At 41.9% G+C, this 17,668-nt stretch overlaps 1 protein-coding gene across 1 annotated transcript in view; it reads right to left on the reverse strand.

Annotated features, from left to right (window-relative positions):
• Positions 1-17,668, reverse strand: part of LOC114449413 (solute carrier family 22 member 23-like) — a 30,334-nt gene that overhangs the window by 10,882 nt on the left and 1,784 nt on the right. The window contains exons 2-4 of the mRNA XM_028427051.1: positions 12,488-12,591; positions 12,232-12,386; positions 1,272-1,440 (exon numbers count right to left, since the gene is read on the reverse strand). Of these exons, the coding sequence (XP_028282852.1) occupies positions 1,272-1,440; positions 12,232-12,386; positions 12,488-12,591 (428 nt within the window). The remainder of the gene's footprint in view (positions 1-1,271; positions 1,441-12,231; positions 12,387-12,487; positions 12,592-17,668) is intronic.

Consider the following 17,668-nt stretch of genomic DNA (forward strand, 5'->3'; position numbering starts at 1 on the left):
AAGGTTACACAATTTTCTATAAAGAATTTGGGCTCCACAAATCCAAATATTACTCCAAAAAGTAAAAGTCCACTAAAGACATCTCTCACATTGGCTAATGCTAATGTTCATGAATCAGGAGAGCACTGAACAACAGGGTGTGCATGGCAGAGCTGTAAGGAGAAAGCCAGCCCTCTCCAGTGAGAACACTGCTGCCTGTCTGCAGTGTGATAAAGCTTTAAACACTCACATATATCGATCATTGTCTTGAAATAATAAATGACAATGTGAAATATTTATGTGTCATTTGTTTGACTGGGTTCTCTTTTTACAGGACTTAAGTGAACATCAGCTTATGATTTATGTCATATTTGTGCACACTAGAAAAAAGTCTCACAAACTTTCGACCAGTACTCCAAGTCAAATATATAGTTGCTTCTGACTACATGGTCGCTTGTGCACACTAATGGCTGCACTTATCTTGTCCATTTGTTTGTTGTGCATTTCCTCTGAAACACTACACGAGATGCACATTGGTTGCACTCTGCGGGTACTATGGGGATTTGAAGGGTAAAATGTTTTAAAGCATATATATAGGCCAAGTTTAAATGTTGCCATGGAAACCTGCAAAAATCTTCACATGGCAAACAGACCTAAGTTACTTGGTGTGCTGTCTAGCAGATGCACATGTAGCACATGGTAAACAGTTACAACACATCTAGTTGTTAACACCAATATATGGTTAAAAATGTGTCCCTCAAGTTGTTTTGGCTGTTTGTGAATGGAAACTCCCTCATTGTTCTTCAGGCAAACCCTGGAAGAAAGCCAAGGTCTGTGACAAAATCTATATTCTTGGGTTTTCTTCTGCTGTCTTTGTACACATCAGCAACACTGTACAGCAGCGTGCATCACCCGAGAATAAACAGTGAAAAATAAACACGTATTTATTGCCTGAGATTTAGCAAAAGAGACTGCAGAGGTCAAAGTAAATGAGTTAACAAAAAGACTTTTCAATTCCCAGCTGAATTAAATAAACTACTGAAAAATGTCCTTGTAAGCAAAGATTTAACCAAACAATATAAATCCACACAAGCATCTTGGGCTTAACAAGGTCTGATTTAGACCATGGAAAGTGGTCTAAATCCTTGAGATCTAACACATGTAGGTTTTGAATGCAGATGGCATCACCTACTTAGGCAGAGGATGTATATGTGTATAATTAAAATGAAAGACACAGGTACATCAGAACTGTGTTCTACATCGCAGCACATGCTGAGGTCTCTTTTTCTTACCAAATGTAGGACAGCATAAGCAGCAGGGGACAGATGATGACAGCTTGAAGTACCTGCCAGTCACGACAAAGGTACGCCACCCCGGGCATCAGCAGCTGACCGCCCAAAACCACAAAACTAGCCACCATGGTCATGGAAAATCGCCATCCTGGCAGGCACAGCTCGATTCCTGGCAAAGAGGAGAGAAGAAAGACAGCATGAGTTTTTAATTTTTTTTCTGCTTGGGAAAACCACAGCCACAGATACAACTAGGTAGTTGTACATTATAAAATAAAAACAGATGTTAAGTGTGTGGTCAAGGGAGAATATGAGATCAATAAAAGTGCAGTATTTGAGGGATCATTTAAAAAGCTTTGAACATCAGCTGATTGTTCCTCATAATGACAGGCGCTGAGCTGATGAGTCAACCAACAAAACAGAACACATCTGTGAGTAAGTGAGACGGACAGGCCGGAACAAGGATACTATCCTGACAGCATAATTTCAACAACAGTGACCTTTAACACAAAGAAAAAACTCAGCTAACTGAACTCATTAAAGATAAAATATACAGAGTATCTGCTGCTCTCCTCTGTATTATATGAAAATAATTTCGATAGTGAAAATCTTTCAATAGACTTGATTAACTTTAAAAAAGGACAATAAACCACTGTGTACATGTTGTTCTGAGACAGTCTGTGACTGTCAAACTAACTAGAAAGAGGTTCCTTGTACTTATTTTTCCTTTATCAGAATGGCACTGATTCATTCACTCAGTCATTAGCATGCACACCACACTGGCAGCCAGCAACCACAGACAGCCAAGCCCTTCAGTTACTGCAGTACAGAGGATAGGTTCACACACCGAAGCATAAAACTGCAGGAATGCCTGTGTTCTCATATTGTCTTGCTTTATTCATCCGTTTTTGTTATACATCACTGTTTTTTTAGTAATGAGTCCTTTCTGCTGCCCTAGTAATGTGAACAGTCTCCAGATGGGCGTTTCAAGGTGACAGGGCCAGCATAATACAGTGGGTGTCAGTGGCCCTGCTTCATTCCAGTAGAAAAGAGTGGAATTTCAATTAGGACTTGCCCCCCTCTGAGGACATGAATAATGCTCTCTGTTCACAGACACTATCGCAGCTGGAATGACAAAGCCAATGAGCGGAGAGCAGGGCGATGGGTGCAAGACCTGCTGAGTTTGAACCAACTAACCTCAAGACTCCTTCTCTGCGCGCTGCTGGGGAGAAAAGTGTCGGTTCAATGGTCATGCACTGCATGGGATTTGAATTCTTCAGTTATGTGTAAGGCGTCATGTGCACTGAGCGGGTCACTGCATTGTGACCGGAAAAGTACAATCTGCAGGGAGATGTGGAACAGCACCCATGTGCACTAAGGTACAGGCCTACTATATGCTACTGTAAAATGACATCCATTAATATGATAGTAAAGATGCATGCATAATTGAGCTAGATTAAAATGAGGACCAGAGGCTATGAAGAAGGAGGCCTGAGCTCCTTACTTCTGCTGACCCTAATCCTCCACAACCCACTAGATCAGCATTCCCACAATGCTGTGTTGTAGCCTCTGTCCTACTGACATAAATCTACCAATAATGTTATGTCACACACAACAAACTTCCACAAATAGGGGTCATTGAGGTCACAAAACAAATGGGGCATGCAAGACCATACAAACAGGTATTTATTTACAATACCTGATAAAAACGGATGAGGAAATGACATCATCAATGATCAGGCCAATTATTAATGATGATAATCCCAAAAGAAGCTTTGCTTTGTTTGCTGACTGGCAAATTCATATGAATCGGACTGCAGCACGAGCCGCGGAGGCTCTCTAGACGTCGCTCAAGCACACAGTACAGTCAAGGAGGCCCATTGTTTTACATGTGAAAGAGGCTGATTGACCACTAAAGGCACTCAACGCAGCCACTCCCTGTACCCACAGGGTAATGTCATGACCTTTTGCTGGTCACATGAGGTCCATATGGCCCCATGCCATGGTTTATCTGAATAATTCCAGCCTCTTAATCTGTTTAGAATGATGATTATGATAGGAAAATAGTGCTATAAGATAAGAGATCTTTGTTTGCCTTGAATAATATTTATAGCATAATTGTGGTTTATAATCTAAGTCTGCATCTACAGGTGGAAAGCTACACTGTTCCTTCTCTTCCAATGTCATGCACCTCCACTGGTGTGGATTTATTTAGCATTTAGCAAGAGAAGTCTGCTCATTAAGTAACAACCAGTGATGAGGTAAAGCTTTGTGGATGGGATTAACAATCATTGCTAGCTACCTAGCCACACTCATTAAAATGGAAGAAAAAAGAAAACAACAAAGCGGATTACCTCATTCAACACTACACTGCTCCTTGTAGCAGTTGTTGTACGAGGCTTGGTCAGGGGTGCTTGCTTTTTATCACAGCATAGAATCCACTGTATCTTACTAACCGTGCACAAAAGAGATATTGAGCTATAGTGCCACAAACCATACAAAACAAGCATAATGCGTGACAAAGTGTGGCACCAAATAGGATGCTAGCACTCCTGAAGCACGGGCATGACAGACTGGAGCCATGTGTGTATAGTAAATTGGCATCTACAGCACCAAAAAGTCTGCACTGACATCCAATTTATTCTTACTCAAAGTGTCCTTAAGTGTTGAAAATTACCGTATGTTAAGATTAAGAAAAACCTTTATTTGTCCCACAATGGGGAAAATGTGGTGGAGAAAGAAATGTCGAATCCTGCTCAAAGATTCATGGATCCATTTTACTGCTATTCAGTGTAATGAGTCTAATTTTCCTAAAACATGTAATGCTGTTGTCACAGAAGTGCTTGCTCACTATAAGCATGTGCAAAAACTGCAGATGACCTTTTGGAGTGCTCCCTCTGAGTGACAGGCTGGTGGAGCACCGTCAGCAAACAGCCTTTCCCTGATTAGTGTCCAGTGAACCTTGGTCTTTGCCTGGCATTAGTGTGGATCGAACACTATTTGTGCAAAGGTAAAGTGCATTCTCAGTGGAAGAAAGTGAGTACATAAAAGAAGAAAAGTGCACACTTCTGTTTAAACCACAGTTATTCAGGGAACTCCCTGAGAAGGGGACCTATTGCTCTTCAAATATTAGTAAAACATAATTATCGTAGATCCATGGCAGAAAGCCAATGCACTGATGGAGCATGAAAATGCTCACAGTGACAATGTCAGAAGGCCTTTGTCTGGTCAATTAAAGGAATCACTGCTCATTGGTATGTTTTAGAGTTAGTGCAGTTTGAAGATCCTACTGATTGTAGATCATTTAGATTCTGAGCATGAACAAAAGGGAGTTTATTTACAATTACTCTTATAAATAAGTTCCAAAGAGCATGCCGTGGGGACTTTCTTCATCTATATGGTGTGACTGTGTTAGTGCACAAACATCCTGAGGTATCTTCCAGTTGTCCCTTCTTCCAACCACCGAAAAGAGGCTATTGACTAGAATAAGGTCACACTCATTGATTAAGTCTCTTATCTGGAGCTGCATGGAATGCCGACTAACCCCAACAAGCCACAGGCACTTTGTTTTGATCTGTGTGTGCTGAAACTCTCAGCAATGAGGCCAATAAAACACCACCAGGAGAGTATTTTCCTTTAAATAATGTTTGTGTATTTGTATATCCCAACTACTCCCACCCCCCTGTCCTCCCACACACACACATAGAGAGATCAGCACGAAAACTATTGGCCTTCTGGAACACATCATGTGGGAATAGGGTGACTGATTAACAACTCACATTTGTAAAATTTTAAGTCATGGATTGGCCAACCACAGCAGGCTTAGAGCTTCCTCAGCGTGACTAAAGAAGAACTGATTTTTTTTTTTGCCACACTCATCAAAAGAAAGTGCAAAGGTTTTCAGTGCTGATTGGCCCGATCACTGGACTTCACTCAGAAATTTGTGGCGTGAGATAGCTTGATGTTAATAATATAAATTGTGGCATGTCGCAAAGGTTAAAATGACTTCTCTAAGGGTTAATGAGAATTTGAACACATGTGCTTTTAAACAGGAAGTACACTCCAAAGATTCAGCAAGTTAAGGCACATACTTGCACATGCTCCTAACACATGTAGCCTCAAGCACACAAAATCTGCTGAGCGACCAAAAAGGAACTTCAACCCTGCTCAGAGTGAAAAAAATACCCAAGTCTGCACCTTAACCTATTTATCAGGAGACAGCCAGAGCAGATTGTGAGGAGGAATGAGGACAATTCACCCTTTGTTTTATGACTTCTTTGGGGTGAAAATCACAGTTTAGTCTGTGACTCACCATACATTGTGTTCATTCTAGTCATTCTTAGCACACAGAATGATAATAAGTTGCATTCATAAGGCCTGTCTGCATATCTACACTGTGTCATGTGGCGGGGCGGTAAGGGCAGTAAATAAAATGCAAAGTCTTCGGAGTCTAGTTCTGGGAGTGCAGGTTAGGTCAGGATCACAAGCAAGACAGATAAAGGAAGGATGCAGAGAACGCTGTCTGTCAGACTGCAGCAACAACCAAGGATCTGACATGGACACAAAGGAAAGCTTTTACACAGATAAACACACACAGAGCTTCCTTTTTTTCTCCTGTGCTGCCCCATGAGCCTCATCTGTGTGCAGCGAGATTAATGCCTGTGGTGAGAGGAGGGCACCACCTCGTTACAGCTGACACAGGAGCAGCGAGGAAGAGGAGCCTGGCCTCACTAACCTGACAAAGTACAGCACAGCATTGCAGCATGAAGTGTGCGTGACCAGCCATTCTGTTTGCATGCAGGAGGACACACAGACAGCTGGAGGGACACACATGCACACATGATGATATTAGAAATGTTAGAGAGGCCATTTGAACCCATGTACTCTACAATACAACCTATAATTACAAGGTCTATACACATTCAGCTTGTGTCCTCTGTGAACATCAGATTCTAAATTCAACACAACACATTGTGTAGTGTTTTGTTGGGTGCATCAAACATCTAAATCACAACTTCATGTCCATCTCATTATGCACATGTGCATCCTCATTTCACATCTACTTCCCTGTCTTCTGTTTGTGCCTGTGTACATAACAACTACCCATGTACGTCCAGTATATGTACAAAAGGAGTGACAGCAAACACTATCAACACAATTGCAGGTCCTGGGTGTGTCAGTAGCAATATTACTTCCCTGATACAAATATTGACATCACTTTTCTTTCCCTCCCGTGAGAAAGACTCTAATATTTCCTCCTTCTGTATCCATCTCTCTGCCCTTGTTGTTTATTATTTCATGTTATACTTATATATAATATCTGTCTGCGTGAGCTCACACAGAAGGATTTCCAATCAGTTGTATCAAGCATCGGGATAGTATTGAACACTGAATCCCCCCACTCCCAGGGACAGGACGAATATCAATATCATAGTGTATGGATATATTAACAACTGTAAACAAACCCAAGCCCTTAGGGACGACACAAGCAATTTATGCATGTGAATATTACCAATGACTCCATACAAAACCAATCAATCAATCAATCAGGATGTGGTTTCATTAGTTTATTATAAGCAAATTGTCCTCTAACAATCGGGTGTGTTTATGATTAATTCTATGATGATCTTACCGTAACTACCGTAATCAGATTGCTTGTTTGAAACTTCAGCTAGAACAGGACAAGATCCATGAGACTATGTCAACCTGATAGAAATCAAATGTAAGCTCTCAGGGTGAACAACAAAATACAAATAAATATGTTTTGTGCACTTTATCTCCTCAGTATTTACCAGACCTGTCACATTTTCATCTATATTAAATGTATCATGAGATATTGACATTTTAAATATACGTTCACTAACCAAACACTGCAGAAAAAAGGACATAAATAAGATATTCGCATACACAATAAGAATTGATTATAAGTACTAATATTCAAGTGGCTTATTTGTCAGCTGTGTTTACACAAAGAGGGCACACCAAGAATTTGTGATACCGTTTGTGTAAAATTGTACAATAACATGCAAACTCTTTAGTCTATAAAATAACTGTAGAGGTTGGAAACATGTAAAGTCGATCTAAAGCATGTTCAGTCTTAAGGATTTATTGCGTTAAACCCCAGAAGACAATTTGAATTCTCTCAAGCAAAAACTGCCCAGGGTTCAGAGGGTTAACCTACGACCCAGAAACACACACACGCACAAACAGTGAGCTGGCTATTTCCCCAAGGCAATCCACACCATTCTCAGTCATATGCATCTGCGTTAAAGGTTACAGTTGTCTTCATGATGCATGACAACAACAGTATCATGGGATCATCTCTCTGAATCTGTCTCTCTGTACTTTCAGACATCTCGCTGACACATACACACACCCATGACAAGTTCAGGCATGCCACCACAAACGCAGATGACTTTAGAGACATCTGCAAATTAACAGCTGAAACCGCAGGAATTAAAAGATGGAAAAAGCCAACACTCACTAAGTCTTAAGCTAATCACAAACTTTTCACACACAGAGCGCAGCCAGATAGCATGACACAGCTAGCCGTGGAGCAGTGTGTGTGTGTTGTAGGCCGGCGCTGATGAAGGGCTTGGGTGTTTCCATAAAAATGCATTAGCAGCAGCAAACCGGATGCTGAGCCTTGTGCTGTGCTGTGATGCTAAAAAGGCTAGCTTACACTGATGGAGCACTGTGGTATAAATAGCAGCGCAGCATCAGATGACTTTCTATAGCTATGGGCTTTGCTATTCTAATGACTGGAGTCAACAGTACTGTAGCTCAGATGCATCTGCTTGGTTAATACACGGAGAGCAATTACACACTTTCAGTTGTGGTGGTGGTGTAACTGCATCACACCGCCTCTCATTTACTCAAGCACTCTCTCTTCCACCTTCCTCTCAGCCTTGATGATTTCCTCCTCGTCTGAAACCACCCAGACACCAACTCTCTCTCTCCCCCACACCCCCCACCACACCCCACACCCCCACTACTTCTGTCTCTCTGTAAGGCAGTTAGTATCAGGAGCCGTACACGTGTCACATCACATCAGCCAGTTGGGCCCTCGCTGTGGGCTTGGCTTCGACAGGCCATCCTGGAAGGGATAGTGGCTGTGCACAGATTACTCTGCAGTCTTAAAAGGTTCTCCCACATCCTGGAAACAGAAGTAGAATTTCCTGACCGATGCCTCCAGGACATGATAAGGAGGAGGACAGTGGGAAGTAGCCTAGTGCATTACCATTTTTAGTTTCTGGATGAGAAATTAAATTGCAGCACTGACAGTAAATGTGATTTTTTTTTAATACATGCAATAATATTTGTAAATAATGCAGCTCCTTTTAAATAATTTAGAAGAGGGATACATGAGCTGAGCAGCCACTGGCACACAGCATGTGGCTCCTACAGAAAAGGAAATATCATGTCAAAGAGATGACTAATGAGAGACAGATAAAGAATGACAGAGGGAGACTTCTACAGAAGTTAGCTTGCTAGCTTGTGTGGGAGTTAAAAAAAGGCATTTGGCAGTGGAAACCTTGGTCTGCAGGAAATGTCAGTCAATGATGGGTGTGCTACCATGCAACACCTTCGCCTCCATCATCCTGCAGATTCCTCCATGGAAGAGAGTAAACTGCAGCTCCTATGCTATCTCAGGTCTTGGCTGTGCTCTTAAAGGATATTATGGTGTTGGACAGGATTTTCTTGTTAGGCAGGATTCAGATGAGCCGTCAAACTTAAAAGGTGTCAACCAATGGGATTTTCTTTCCAAAGTCTTCTTCTTTTCCAGTTTTTCTCGTTGTCAATTTTTTTGGCGAGTACAAAAATCGTGACAGTTGAACATAGACCACAATATCCAGGAAACACCAAAAGAAGACTGATAGATTGATGAGAAAGGGCGGATTAGCGTGACGTAATCAAAGCAAACAGCGCTGAAGCCGGGATTTTTGGACTCTGGCTTTCCTTTTGTAAGCAGGGCTCAAACAAAGCAAGCCACAAAACAGAAGGTCATGTGGTTGATAATGACTGAGAAAGTGTTGTTAGTTTTTGGCTAAGCTTTTAGTCCACACAATGAAATCTCTAAACAGAATGCCTGAAAATAAAACGATTGATTCTCCTCGGTAATGTGTTATTGAACGACTGTGTTCCTACTCTTGGTGCAGCTTTAGTGTAGTTTTGTCAATACAAAGTGGCTGCGGGGCAAATATCATGTGACAGAGGCCATGTATGATTGGAAATATGGGCGGCGGTATAGCAACACATTAACTATACACAGCTCAAACAAGCATCTGTGCAACTAAACTCTGTTAATGTGTAGTGTGTGCTACAGTGCTAGCCAGCGCCGTTACGACAAATTGAGACTTAATGAATATATACTAATAACAGCCTGGAGCAAAGAATGACTGAATGTTCTTGATGAAAATGGATCCACATCGAGCAAGTTTTACAGGTGTGCGGGTGCGTCATGCCGGCCTCAAATGAAATTTGGGTGTCAGTACTATGGTTACTTTCTTATGGTTATGGGTTACTTTCCCACAAAGCTATAGAAGCCTAATATTTTAGAGAAGCTTGCCAAACTCTAGACCTCTAAGCCATTGTTCAACCACACACACAGGTATGTGATTGCAGAGGTGGCGCGTTTACTTTTCATGAGATTTGTAACCTCTACATTTAACTTTGCAATCACTGTGTTGTATAGTCAGAAAACGAGTTAGAGAGGTTACTGAAGGACGACAGTGAAAGTAAAAAAGAGAGAAGTGCAATAATGTGAAAATAGGAAAGATAGAAATAAGGAGGGAGAATTAGACCAAAGATCTTTACTCTGACTCACAGTTATTTGGATGTTATTTTTATGACATTATAGCTTCTCTGCTAAATGTTTCCTTCCTATTAGACCAGTGAGATTCTCACTGCTGAACCATCTTATACTTTGACTGCATATAGATCAAACACAGTAAAAATGGAATTATAGAATATTATAGAATATTTTATTTTAGTTATCCTTTTCAGTAGTATTTATGGATTTTATGGATTTTTTATTTTTAATGCTATGGCTAATTGTACAGCTAAAACTGCTACCCAGTTAACATTGCAGGACACTGACATCATTCACATCAGGAGACACTTCTCATGATCCACCGCTGACACGAACCATCGAGCCCGGTTTGTATGAAGGAAGAGAATGGACATGCTTGAGCAAGCACTAGACAGACATCGCTGAGACAGAGAACAATGTCAACAATGACAGCTACACCTGCGTTCCATACTGATCAAAACAACAGACATAATATGCACTAACTGAATAAAACAACAGACTGATAACATGCTGAAGATCTGATCTTTTTCTACAAGCAAAATTAGTTGGAAACCAACTCTCATTGGTTTCCAATCTTCAGACTGGTACCCGATTTACTGAACTATTAGAACGTCTAATGTGAAAACAAAGGCTTCAGATGTCCAGTTCATTTAAAATTGATAAGACAGCACACTATAGAGTTTAACTCCGCCCCTTTTTCTTTCTCCTTTGTCCTGGTAGTCGACTAAACAGTCTGTCTATTTTGGGTGCCTTTCAAGGTACACACAGTGGAGTAAATTAGAATGACAAGGACGCTGAGGGCCCCTTCCTTCATCATCTCATCCTTGCTCCCTCCCTTCCCCTCCCATTGGTCAATTACTGCGGCCAAAGCTTTTAAGGATTCATCGCTGAGGCCAGAATGGTCATCTGCTGCAACACCAATTTAAGGACGCTATCAAAAAGTCCCTTCCCTTCCATTCATCGGAACTACCGCAGCGTTTTCATCGGAGTAATTATCAAAACCTTTACTGTTCACAGAGAAGGTCACATTGGCTGGGGGTGGGGGGGATTCATCTCCACAAACATTACAGTCACGGTACAGACTCATCCTCCTGTGACAAGGAAAATTGCAGCAATGACAAGCTACCACACCGTCCCCGACCCCTTCTGTCATTACTAGATTATTGATTAGCACTAACAAGGATTAAAATCCAAGTAAAGACGCATGTTGGTGAGCTTAAACGAGGAACAAAGGAGTTCAGTTTAAGGGTAAGCAGCCTGGCAGTTACTCGGTAATAAGAATTTATCCCAACGCAGGCATTCAGTTTAATAAATGTTAGGAGGTCACTGCAACACAATTACTCTTCTTTTAGCTGAACATTACCCACAGCTAGAGACAAGAATTAAAAGTGGAATTGCTTTTTGATTAGATATGTCAGGTTGTTGGTGAGAATGGCAACGCATAATTAAGATATGGACCAAATTAATTTTGAAATATTAATCATTATGAGAATTATGTTGAGTGTGTGAGTGCAAAAAAATTTATGGTATGTTTTAACAAAAGGCAAAATAAGTAGAATAATAAACAGCAATGAAAATATATACAGGTTCCCAACACATACCTAGCTTGAACATAAGCATGCCCCAGACATAGAGCTAAACTAAATCACTCAGATAAGACACAGTACTTCTTTTAAACATGTTCCATGGAAGAGGCTGGTGTTTCTGCATTTCATTCATTCATGCATGCTTTGTTGCTGTTTTGTGTAAACAACATAAACACAGAGGAGACTCTACAAACCTGACAACACAAAACCACTACAGCTTTTAAAGGTTGGAATGCCACCTAAAGAATCGCATGCAAGAAGCCAAGTTTATCAGCAGCATCTGAGACATTCTGGATAGTATAACATGCGACAGAATAATCACATTCATTCATTCTTTTGTGCAACCAAATAAATTAAATCAAGACCACAGATTATTTATTTTTTTCTCCATAACACTGTATCATAGCGTCAACACATTTGATGAGTTCAGTAAGAAAGACAGTTATTCTACCCAACAACACTGATGGACATTGATGAGGGAACCTGACCTTGCATTCTCCTACCCACAATAACAGGGCTGCACAACACAAGAATTTTTGTCAATACGCCAATATGGTAAACTTACTGAGGACGTAGAGGGAAAGGGTGATCCCTGCCAGGCAGAAGCCCTCAAAGAAACGCAAGGTGCTGAACATGGGGACGTTGACAGAGAACGCCACCGTTAGACCAAATACCAGCATGAACAGCACCGATATGATCAAGACTGGGTGACGGCCAAACCTACAGAGGAAGGGGGGGGGGGGGGGGGGAGAGAAAATGTAAGGTGGAAAAATAACATTTGAATTCTATGTATGTGTCAAGTGAGTGTGCCATAATCTTACCAGTCTGCCAGTATTCCAAACACCAGGTATCCAAAGATGGATCCCACCAGCAGAGAGAACTTTGCGATATGGACTTTCCATGCTGAGTCACACACTAAACTCCACTGTAGAGACAAATAAACAGACAGGATTATTAATGAGGAGCTGAAATCATACGTTTTAAGGGTGGTATATTATTATATCTTGACTAGCATCATGGATTGAATGATTTATATGATTTATAGGGTTTATGTCAAATGTTTTCTAAAGGCTTAAATCTATTTTTTGTTCCTCCACAGGATGTCAGGTTGGTATAATACAGGTAACTCTCCTTATTTTCCCCTGGTGGCTGAAATTCTCTAGAGCAGATGTATTCCTAGAGTGCAAACAGCGCAGTGTATGCCACGCCTGCCTTTGCATGCACCAAGCACACCCTATCCAGCAGCAACAAGTCGTGACAAACAGACCTCACACTCAAGTGTAAGCCTCAGCGGTGTATTAGAATTTTTTATGTGGATGTGAATTGCTTGAACGAACCTGGAGAAGAAGGGGGAAAAAAATCACTGATTAATGATGCTAGCAGAAAAGATGATTCAGGGAAAACCAGGGGATCGGCTTTCAGAGAGGAAGGAGGATATTGGGGGTTTTTTTCTGGCAGCATATGCCTCCCAGCTGTCTGAGCTGAAAGAAGCAGACAGGGGCGTGGTGGTTCCAGCAGGTGCATAGAGTATGTCAGGTTGAAAGATCTTTTTTTTCTGCTTCATTAAAACCCTGTAACAGGTCTTGTATTTTGTCTACAACACGTGGAAACACACAGTGTAGTTTATACATTCTCTAAAAGGGGTTCTAACCTCTCATAACCTCTACCACGGTGACCTGTTCAGAATGGAACGCTCCAGGATTACCCACAGCCGCCCAGCCATCACATGATCCAGACATGCCACTCATTCACAGTTTCAGTATCGATGTCAGCAGAGAAAAAAGACAGAGAGAGGAAAACATGTTCCTGTTGCGCAATCACAGGACGACTGCCTTCCTCTGAGACTGTGACAAATCGACACAAATGCCACCATAAAACTCTCGGGCCTGTGAGTTTGGTGACTATGCAGAACAGACATGTGGTGGTGGTGACCGCAAAACAGATGACCAATGTCAGCATTCCCAGGTCACATGCTAATGACAAAACGGCAACGTCTCGCAAGTGCTGTGACCAAACTGTTCTTGACATCATTAACATGTTTTATTTAATAAAAAACACCTCCTAATTTGCATGTATTGTCAATCAGGTCTCTCTCCAGGCCAACACTCCGACAGAGCTTACAATCAAATTATGGGCATCTGCGCTTGTGTGCCCCCTATTATTTCTGTCACTTGCTCCTTTCCTATTTATTATCTTGCTCATTAGGGAAGAATGAATAGAAGTCTGCATCGACAGCTTAGACTTGGATCTGTTAGCTGACCGAAAATGAACAGTAATAAAGGGCAGAGAGCAGCAGCAGAAGAATTCCCTGGGAGTCTGTTGACCTCTCTCTCAAAATGACTAAGCACCAATGATCAGTCTACACACCAGCAAGGTTCAGATGAAGACACTCTCAACCACAGCTGCACATTTCTGCACTCGTTGAACTACACAGTGGTGGGTGAGTGAGTGGGTGGGTGGGTGGGGGCGTGGGGGTTTCAAAAAGGAGAGGCAACGAGAAGGAGGAAAGGAGAGCTAATGATTATACAATGCAGCAACAAAACGAACAAACATATGCAGAGAAATGCAAACAATTAAGCAGAGACCAGCTTAAGAGAGAGGGATGCTTAAAGGCTAGAGAAGGCAGAAAACACATGGAGGGACTGCTGCATAGTTACTGCCTAGCAACACACCATCGCTGAGGTTATCTGACTCCGTCTGCTGACTCCAAGTGCAAGTTTTAGTGCTACCGCCTCACTGAGGGGTGGAAATCCTATAAAGTGGTGGTAGCATAAGGTGAGGGTAAAAGAGGATAACACACTGCGTGAAACTAAAAAATATCCTTCACTTTACAGGAAATTGCTTACATGATGTTAAATATCTAGCTTGAGAGAGGCTTTCATGTCTGTGTGACTATGTTTCAAATCTCTGTCATGCTACTATCCAGACTCTACATGTTTGACAAGTCGGCTGATGGCCGTTACGCTCTCCTCCGATCAACAGTGACAGATGGTGAAACCGCAAAGCTTTGTCTGTCAATCTATTATTCATTGCCTCCGGTTATTGACAGTCAATCCTAACAACACGTATCTGTCAGCAACGAGACTATATATGTATCGACAACCCAACAACTCCATCGCACAATCCTAAACAACAAAGTTGAAGGACACAATGTTCACCCCTTCGTGTTACAACACAGCACTTATCAGAAACAAGCCTGCAGCACACACTCTTGTCAAACACACACAGAGTCACAGCAGAATTTTATCTTCTGGTCACACAAGCGTCTTTCCTCCCAGCTGACGCTGTGAGAGGCTGTCATTGTGTGCTGACTGGGTATGTGAAGCGGGGTCGTCGCCTCTGGACAGCTGAGACCGTTTCAAAGTGTCCCACACAGATCCAGGATCAGTGAAAGGAGCCAACCAGCTGGGTAAACAGTATGAAGGGACACAGAGCAGAGAGGCCTGCATGGGTGTTCAGCTTCAGTATCATCTTTCAGATCTATGGGTGTGCAACTTCTAGCACTGTGATACTGGGGCTGGGTGTACCCAAGAGTGTGCTTGTACAATATATCATCCTTATCACTCTCATACAATATGCTCTAAGAATAATACTACAAAAACGTCATCTGTGCCTTCAATAAAATGTACAAAAAAATAGATGAAAATGTTTCCCAGACGCCTCAGCTAACATCTTAAATGTCTTCATTGCCGAAGCCGAACATTTTGTACAGTTCACTTTAAGAAAAAACAGCTCTTAAAGAGCATATTCAGTATTTCTGACCTAATTTAAGACTAAACAAGAGTGATTCTATGTTCCAAACAAGTGCAATCTCCACAGGCTAGAAAATTAAGTCCACATGAAGGACCAAGAACTGCAGTTCATTAAGTTGGTCTGGCCCCAAGCCACTCCCAGCAGACTTCACAGCAGGAACATGGCACGCTATAGATAATTTTGTTGTTGGTGACAACTGTACATATGTCATGTTAAATCAGCTTATCATATAGTCACAGCGTATAGGCTTACTAGATCGCATAGTCTGCGATGAAACATGCGCTCCTCCTCACTCAACGTCCGGTTTGATTTTAGGGTTTCATACTGGGCAATACCTGGTGTCAGTCCACAACCATTTCCTTTGCAGATATTGTAAGTAGCCATTGAACTTGTATGGCATATCAAGTGTTTACATCTGCCCACAGCTGACTCTGAACTGCTCCATGTTGTCGCTCTATGTGTTTATTGAGAGTCATGCCTACCACTAGTGCTGCTGGTACATGACATGGCATGAATATTAAACATAGAAATGAAGTAAATAGAATTTTAAACATAGAAATGAAGTAAATAGATCATCCCAGCAGGGAAGCCCAATATCTGATAGGTGGAAACCTAGTTTATGATCCCTGCACATACATACATGTTCATTTTTCTTTTACAGTTATGTACTACTACTTTTTTTAACATCAGCCATTATTTTGGTTTTCAGAGGGGTGACTTTACACACATATGCATGACAACAAATTTGTGCAGAAACTTTCCAAATGTTCAACCACTGACAGCAATATTTACATCAACTGACCCTCGCGCACTCATGGTTGCAGGAACACTTGACACAACCTAAAGCCATCGCAATAAGTTTCAAAACCACTCTACAGTTTATGGTTTGGTCACAGTTGTGCTCCAGTCCCAAAAGCCATCGAACAGCTGAATCCCAAACTCCCAAGGGTGCCCGATTATCATACAAGAAAATTCATAAGGCATCAGTGGTGAGAGAGGTTAATCTGTGCTCTGAAGAGGTTCTCGGGCCACTATTTCAGGCGGCGCATGCAGCTGCTATCCATCTAAATAGGAGCTGAGTAGGCTAGGCTGCAGCAAGTCTCTGAGTAATGATACATTCTCATTTCAAAGGCTCAGTTCAATTAAGGAAGACCCTGAGGAGAGCTTTGACTCAATTAGGATGGGTCTCCACATTAACCACTTTGGATCCTTCACCACCACCTCAACTTCTGCTGCCTGCATCATCAACCTTTTCTGTGTCACAGGAAAAAAAAGTGAGCAGGCATGTTTCCTCTGTAACACAGGGAAAATGTTTACATGTGATGCAAAGCAGCAACAGAGTAGTATGGGGTTCAAATGTGTCGGTACATTCTGATATAGACACTACCACATTTCATCAGTGTTGGCAATCTGCTCCACTTTTTAGAGATCGAGTGTCACGGGCAGCTGAGCCCAGTCATTGCCCAGGCAGTTATGCCTGCGTAATCCAAACACAGTAAGAAATGCTAAGTCATCACTTCCTGCTGTCACATCCTAGCCTCTACACTGTGATGAAAAAAAGGGGAAGGCCTTGGAAGACTGAGGGACAGGTTGTCAAGAGAGACAAGGTCAATGGTGAGCGCAGGAGTCGATTCTCCTTCAATTTTGGCTCCATTTCGGGAATGGTCTGCGCGCCACATGATTCAATTTCTGCCGACGGTGACCTTGTCAGAATGTGAACGGCATGGGTCAGGAAGGAAAGACGAGCACTGCCAGAGACTTTTACCAACTGCGTGGTGGTGGTAGTGTCAACATGACATTCTCAGTGTGTGCAGAGGCAACACAAATGTTAGTATCTACAAGTTAAAATGCCAACATGACTGGACAGAGGCAGCAATGTTTCCATGCCTTCATGTGGGTTTTTTTCTTTCCTTTAAACAAGGAGAGAGCCAACATGTTTTCGTTGTTACTAATATGGATCCACCCAATCAAGTTCCTCATGTATGACTCCATATTCAGTTCAAGTTTTCAGACAGTGAACAGGCCTCCCAGTCACTAAACTCCAAATTACTCTACTCTTTAAGGATGGCAAATAAAATGAAGAATTAAAGTGTCCCTGTGCTCCTGGCTGCATTTTATTTGATTTATTCCATCAGTGATAAGCAGATGGACTGTTGGCATCACAGGGGTGCCCCCCCAAATCCCCCACCCCCTCACCCCTACCATAAAGCATAGAGAGGCTAAGTGATAAGCCTTGTCATTACGACATG

Source organism: Parambassis ranga, chromosome 17 (assembly GCF_900634625.1).
Source record: "Parambassis ranga chromosome 17, fParRan2.1, whole genome shotgun sequence".
Taxonomy (NCBI): domain Eukaryota; kingdom Metazoa; phylum Chordata; class Actinopteri; family Ambassidae; genus Parambassis; species Parambassis ranga.